The 7,523-nt window shown below is 38.0% G+C and overlaps 1 protein-coding gene across 1 annotated transcript in view; it reads right to left on the bottom strand.

Moving 5' to 3' along the window:
- Positions 1-276: 276 nt before the first annotated feature.
- LOC125292235 (zinc finger protein 239-like) overlaps positions 277-7,523 on the bottom strand; it is a 32,967-nt gene continuing 25,720 nt past the window's right edge. Inside the window, 2 exon segments of the mRNA XM_048239447.1 lie at positions 277-545; positions 548-1,156. Of these exon segments, the coding sequence (XP_048095404.1) occupies positions 277-545; positions 548-1,156 (878 nt within the window).

The raw sequence follows: 7,523 nt of genomic DNA, 5'->3' as shown, positions 1-7,523 counted from the left end.
TACAGGATATTATTGTCTAAGGGTTTTTTTTTTTTTCAAAAGTGATGGGGGTGATTGCGTTACACCTGAGGTTGCCACTGTTTTAATAGCTTCAGCATTATATACAGAGATAATAGCACAAGTTCAACTTTTCAAAAAGATAAACATACCCCACCACCAACTCATGCTCAACCAGTTTTGATCTCACTCTAAATGATGTGTTTTTTCTCCTGTGTGGCTTATCTTGTGTATTCTGAGAGCAGACCTTTGTCCAAATGCCTTTCCACATTCAGAACACTAATGTGGCCTTAATCCAGTATGGGTCATCTGATGCTTCTTGAGATTAAACATTCGGCTATAGCTTTTTCCACATTGAGAACACTGATATGGCCTTTGTCCAGTATGGGTCTTTTGATGACTTTTGAGATGACACATTCTGCCGAAGGTTTTTCCACATTGAGAACACCGATGTGACTTTTCTCCAGTATGTATCATCTGATGTGTCTTGAGATCATCCTTTCGAGCAAAGTTTTTTCCACACGGAGAACAAGGATATGTTTTTCTCCAGTATGGGTCTTTTGATGCTTCTTGAGATTAGACATTAGACCAAAGTGTTTTCCACATTGAGAACATTGATGTGGCTTTTCTCCAGTATGGATCATCTGATGACTTTTGAGATGAGACATTCGGCCAAATGCCTTTCCACATTGAAAACACTGATGTGGCCTTTCTCCAGTATGGATCATCTGATGTGTCTTGAGATCAGACATTTGACCAAAGTGTTTTCCACACTGAGAACAACGGTATGGTTTTTCTCCAGTATGGATCATCTGATGCTTCTTGAGATTAAACATTCGGCTATAGCTTTTTCCACATTGAGAACACTGATATGGCCTTTGTCCAGTATGGGTCTTTTGATGACTTTTGAGATGACACATTCTGCCGAAGGTTTTTCCACATTGAGAACACTGATGTGACTTTTCTCTATGAATCATTTGATGATCCTTGAGATCAGACAGTTGCTGATTTGCAGCAGCAGGGAGTTCATCAAACGTTCCCGAACGCTGGGATTCATCGTGTTTCTCTCTAGTTGTCTGGCAAGAGCACTTCTGACACTCTTTGTTTTGTTGTTCCTCAGAGCGCACTCTTTTGTTAGCATGGATCATTTGAATGTCTCCTGCAACATTACAGAAAAAGAAATTCGTTATCTTATTGTCAGAATATCTAAATCAGTCGTTTATATTAGTGTCACTTTGTAATTATTATTATTATTTTAAATCATAATACAAACTGTTTAGAATCTCACCTTTTGGAAAATGATCTGTGTTATTGTATTCCATTGAATGAGATATTTCTTCCTTTTTAATTTCCTCAGATGGTGTCATGAATATTTCAGTCTTAGATTCAGGATCCAGTCCAGGCTCTTCTTTCTGTTTCTGAGTTCTAAACAGATACTCTTGTAGGAAATCATCACATTCTTCTTCTTCACTCTCCTTCTTCACTGCTGTGAGCTGGTCTGATGATTCATCTGCCATTTCAGACTTTGGTTCTTTTTGCAAAAGTATTCACATCAAAAAGTCCTTAAATACAAGAATAAATAGGCAGATGTTTATAGTATCAGTGCATCCCAATGTCTTCCTTAAAATGTGACTTAAATGTTGAGGCCTCAGTCTGTTGGGTTCATATAGTCCCTTTGTCTGCCCCAATAGCTGCTAGGATCTAAAGCTAACCAATCAGCTGCTGGAATGCAAATAAGAATAACAAAGGATTGTGGGAGGGACTTCCATTTGAATGGTCGTTACTTGCACGTCTGATGGTCCACAGGTGGACATGGCCATAACTCAAATAGCACAGACTCCACAAAGGAGGGTGTGTGGGGTGGAGGTGTGAAGTGGTTGTGGGGGTGGGGTGGTCAACTGAATAAAACTTCTATTCCACCTGAATGCAAACATACAGTATATGAAGCATTCAGGTGGAATAGAAGTTTTATTACATAAATGATGAGTATAAGTTTCCCAATGACTGTAGTATGTGTTCTAATTGTGTAACTAGCTATGAGGATAGAGGTAGTAGTAAGATTAAATGTGAGGCAGAGTGTTATCTCTTAACACTTATCTGTTAACACTTGAAATCACCCAAAAATAGACCCTATGCTGATAATGACTGTATGAGGGTACTACGACGGAGTATTAGGGCCACACATGAAGAAAAAAATTTTTGCCATGGGGCCACACATGAAGAAAAAAATATTTTTGCCATGGCGAGATTAAAGTTGACATGTTGACTTTAAAGTCAGCATGTCGACATTAAACTTCGTCATTATTAAACATTTTCGAGAATAAAGTTGAAATACAATATCTACTTTAATCTCGGGACGTGTCGAACTTTAAAGTCGACATGCTGACATTAAACTTCGAATACAGTTTAAACATAGCATACACAGTTTAAGCTAGCCTACACTAACACACAATATGTTACATGAATAATGGGCTTCAAATCAAATAGGTGTTATTTCAGATAGATTGCAGATATTCAGATAGATTGCGTCTTGTCTGTTAACTACTCATTGCCGTCATCATGAAGTGCTGTATCTCGCGGTTGGAAATACCATGCACTATGCCGTTTAGGCTATATAGCTAGAATAATACATGTATCCAATGATATGTTTCTATACAAAATGCTATTTCACTCTGTTTTACGTGGGTAAGGCCACCGCACATTCAAATAACTGCCCTTCATGAACCAGGCCGTCACTCTCCATAGGTTAACTAATTTCTCCATGTCTCACCTGCAATAAACATAGGAGGCTATAAACACAGGTATAGCCTAAGCATATATACTATTTTGATCCCGTGAGGGAATATGTGTGCATGTATACTTTATTTATGCACTATGTGTGCATATGTGCGCATGTAGGCTACTAGTACATGGGGTGGTCGGGAGGAGGACAGCTTCATTCGTCCCTAGACATTCAGCAATAGGCTGTTTTGCATCCATTACAAACAAGCAATGTGAAATTCTATGATTGGGGAGAGCGCCTAGTATGCCTAGTCTAGTGCATAAGCATGAAGTTGAACCTTTAGATGAAAAACACTCTTTAATAATAGGCCTACAATAAATAAATAAACCGCTAATGGCGTTTAGGCTACTTTTGACCATCGCATTTATCGCCTGTAACTCCATTGATAAGGACCTACAGGAAAGTATTTGGCTGAACAACGGAGGTTAATGTTTTAAGTTTTGTTCACATGATATAGGCCTATGTCTAATCATTGTTGCAGTCGAAGAAAACTGGAATGTTTAATTTGTCCTCCCTTTCAATCGTCCGGCGGTCGTTCTCTCCAAACTAACTTTTCTCTCAAAGCGTCGAGATTAAAGTCGACATGATATTTCAACTTTATTCTCGAAATGTCGAAGTTTAATGTTGACATGGCGACTTTAAAGTCGATACATTGAGATTAAAGTCGACATTACATTTCAACTTTATTCTCGAAATGTCGAGTATAATGTCGACATGGCGAGTTAAATCTCGTCATTGCAAAAATATTTCTTCCTTCATGTGTGGCCCCGTCGTATGGTACTGCTCAAGAAACGCAGGTTCTCTATTGCAAGTGACCTCTTCTAATGTGTTTTATCTCCTAGATATAAGTAGATATGACATGTCTTGAACTTCAATTGTGAATGTTGGTGTAGGCAGAGTGTGTAATATCTGCACCACAATTCCTGACATTTACCCCTGTTAAGTCTGTAAACTTTTCTATTTGTATGTGGTTTCATTTGGCTGTAGAGTGACTAAATTCAAGATGGCGGCGAAAGGTAAACTTCCTTAAGGTAGCCTACTGTCTGTATACATCGTCTTGTAAATAAACTACCAGTGCTTTTTCAAAGTTCTCAATGTCTCGTTTTAAATGTCAGGGCCCTCGGAAGTCTACCAAGTGTGGAGCTACTTTGAGCCTCGTAAATGGTGTAAAACAGTAATTTATTTGCATGGGTAGGCCGATGCCCGTGGCACCCCCTTTGAAAACCTGTTGGTAGCATCGACTAACTAGCGCCAGATTTCGGAGTGCAGGGGACAAGACGACATACGTTCACACCGGTATCATGTTTCAACACACTTTAGGTCAATATCACATTGGAATTCTCCTTTAAGCTACTTTGTTTACAATATTCCCAGGCTTCAACCAGTGCTGCTTTTCATTCAGACTTATATTATGCACATTTATTTATTTGAGTGTTTTTCATGATTGTGTTGCTATTTCTTTTCCCTGTTGGCTTTGATTGATAACTGAGGTGAATCAAATCTGAGGAAGGTTACGTTTGACATTGCTATGAATAACAATGTCAGTTGATATTATTTTAAATGTTGGTGACACTACATTAATAAGTATAAGTATATATACTCTTTTGATCCCGTGAGGGAAATTTGGTCTCTGCATTTATCCCAGTCCGTGAATTAGTGAAACACACTCAGCACACAGTGAACACACAGTGAGGTGAAGCACACACTAATCCCGGCACAGTGAGCTGCCTGCATCAACAGCGGCGCTCAGGGGAGCAGTGAGGGGTTAGGTGCCTTGCTCAAGGGCACTTAAGCCGTGCCTACTGGTCGGGGTTCAAACCGGCAACCCTCCGGTTACAAGTCCAGAGTGCTAACCAGTAGGCCACGGCTGCCCTTTTTTTCCCCCCTTCTGGTCCTTATCTGAAATAGATTTTAAAAAAAATCAATAATTATCGATATCGACTGATATGAAATACTTATATTGTGATACAGTTTTCAGCCATATCTCCCAGCCCTACTCTGTGGTGTTAATATGATATTTCCTGTACCTGTTCCATTAGCCTCCTGGATTCACATGTAACCAATCAGCTGCAGGGGCTATTAGAATGCAAATCCCAGAGACAAAAATCATGGGAAAATTCCATGCATGAGCACTTTTTACACCTGTGATGGGACTCAGTGGCTTGGCTATACCCCAAACTGGACAAATACAAAAGGGGAAATGGGGGTCAATTGGAGGTGGGAACTTAAAGAGTACAAGGGTTGGTCAAATTAAGAAAACACATTCCATACTGTATTTGTTTGTATATTTAATTTCTGTAAGCGTAGCCCGCTATTTGATAGCATTATGTGCAGCCTGCAGACAGCTAATCTGGACCATGCTATACAAGGGTTGGTCAAATGAAGAAAACCTCCATCTTTCTGAACACATTCCATATTTGTTGTGTATTTATATTTAAGATTTTTTTTTTCAATTAATAAGGTTTATTATTTCTACTAACAAAAGAATATGTATATTTCTGTAAGCGTAGCCCGCTGTTTGATAGCATTATGTACAGCCTGCAGGCAGCTAATCTGGACCATGCTATTTACTTAAGTATGGCAGCATAAAGACAGACATGGGCATAAAGGTTTAGGGCTGTGGCAATACATGCCAATGATTTAATGACTCCATCAATGTACAAAAGGGCAATAACATAGAAGTAACATTAAGAAAATTAAAATGCATCCCAATATCAATATCCAGTAGTACCACATAATTAGGAAACATTCATAATTTGTATAGAAAACAAAAAGGGATAGTTCTCAAACCCATGCTTCAGATATCTGGTCATATTAGACCTATAAGTGAACACCTTCAGTAATCCATCCCTGGACATAGACCTGTGGTATGACTCCATTTGTCTCCAAAATGTATATTTTAAAAGAAACTAGAAATGTAATGCCAGAGGAATTAATAGTGGATGAAAAGCTGCTGGGTTAATGTTGGTGGGGAGATTCCTGGAAAACCATGTGTGTCAAGGCGTTCTTGAGATATAACACTCAAGGTGTTTTTGACCTTGACATTTGACCTTTGACCTCCAACATCAATTCACTTCATCTTTGAGTCCATAAAAACACTTGTAACAATCAGCCCTTTAATGTTCTTTTTAAACAGCTGTGTTAATATAAATGCACAAGGGGTTCTTTGAATGAAAGTAGTTATCGATAATAAGAAAACACTGCAATACTGTCACAAATACTTAATTCCTTCTTACCCAAAACCAATATGCATAAGCGGTATACTGCCGTTAATAAAGCACACAGCAACCAACAAATATTCAGACGGCGCTGAACGCAAACAAGAAAATATGCACCAAACAATTCAATTGAATGACGCGCTTAGCGCAGTATATTATAATTGCACCAATTATCCCGTGCAACCACACAATACTTGAATCCCCCCTTTGTCTCAGTCCACAAAATTAAAATAAAAGTCCAAACTAAAGGAAAACTTCAAGTCCTTCCCAGGATCGCGCTACAGTCTTTAAATTCCAACCAGGAAACAGGTAGGCCGCGAGTATAATCCTTTGTCGGAACGCAACGAAAAAATATATTATCCACAACAAAAAGTCGAGTGCTGATCCAGTGGTATACCATGCCAAAAAATACAAAAACGAGATAGATCTCACCAGATCCGTAGAACGTCGGGCAACGTTACTACGCGAAGTTGAAGTTTGGGTCCGGGCACGTCCTCTTCCTGGAGACGCGCGCACGAGACAACAGTCTCTGCAGTTAAATAATGTTCTGTTCTCTCCCCAATAAAGCCGTCTCTTAAGGTAGCGTTTGAAGAGTTTTCAAACCAAACTGAACTAGCTCTAAATCTCTGTAGCTGCAGCAAACAATACTGGCGCCACGTATTCAAACACATTGTATGTCATTGCAAGCGCCTCTGATTGATTAATCACCACTATGTGGATACTGTTTTTAGAATTGATTTAGATTAAGTGTTAGTTAGTATAATTTGTATTTTTGTAATTTGTATTTTAGTATTCTTTATAGATAGATAGATAGATACTTTATTGTTTTTATATTATATTCAAATTTATCTTCTACTGTTGTTATTGAATGTATTGCTGTGTTGTATGTTTTATATTATATGCTTTAATTACTTTCCCCTGGGGATCAATGTGTTTCTGTCTGTCTATCTATCTGCTCATATCTATCATATTTCTATCTAGGGGATCAATACATATCTATCTATCTATCTATCTATCTATCTATCTATCTATCTATCTATCTATCTATCAATCAATCAATCAATCAATCAATCAATCTATCAATCTATCTATCTATCTATCTATCTATCTATCTATCTATCTATCTATCTATCTATCTATCTATCTATCTATCTATCTATCTATCTATCTATCTATCTATCTATCTATCTATCTATCTATCTATCTATCTATCTATCTATCTATCCATCTATCTATCTATCTCTATCTATCTATCTCTCTATCTATCTATCTACATCACAGCCATTCAAGTCTATGGGGGAAAAATGACATTTCTAATCCCCTATTTCTCCAAAAGTATAAACTTTTTAAAAAATCGAAAATAACAACTCTCTTGCCACACTCCAGACCTTCAGAACGGTTATTTGAACATAATAAGATGAAGAAGAAGAAGAAGCCAGGAGATTTCAAGATAGTGGATTCCATCCATTATAATGATAAACTAGAGTACCTTTGTTAACCTCTATATTACACTAAATGCAATGGCT

The sequence above is a fragment of the Alosa alosa genome, chromosome 3 (assembly GCF_017589495.1).
Source record: "Alosa alosa isolate M-15738 ecotype Scorff River chromosome 3, AALO_Geno_1.1, whole genome shotgun sequence".
NCBI lineage: Eukaryota > Metazoa > Chordata > Actinopteri > Clupeiformes > Clupeidae > Alosa > Alosa alosa.
The sequence above is the reverse complement of the archived record's forward strand: the minus strand, read 5'-3'. Positions and strand labels throughout refer to the sequence as shown.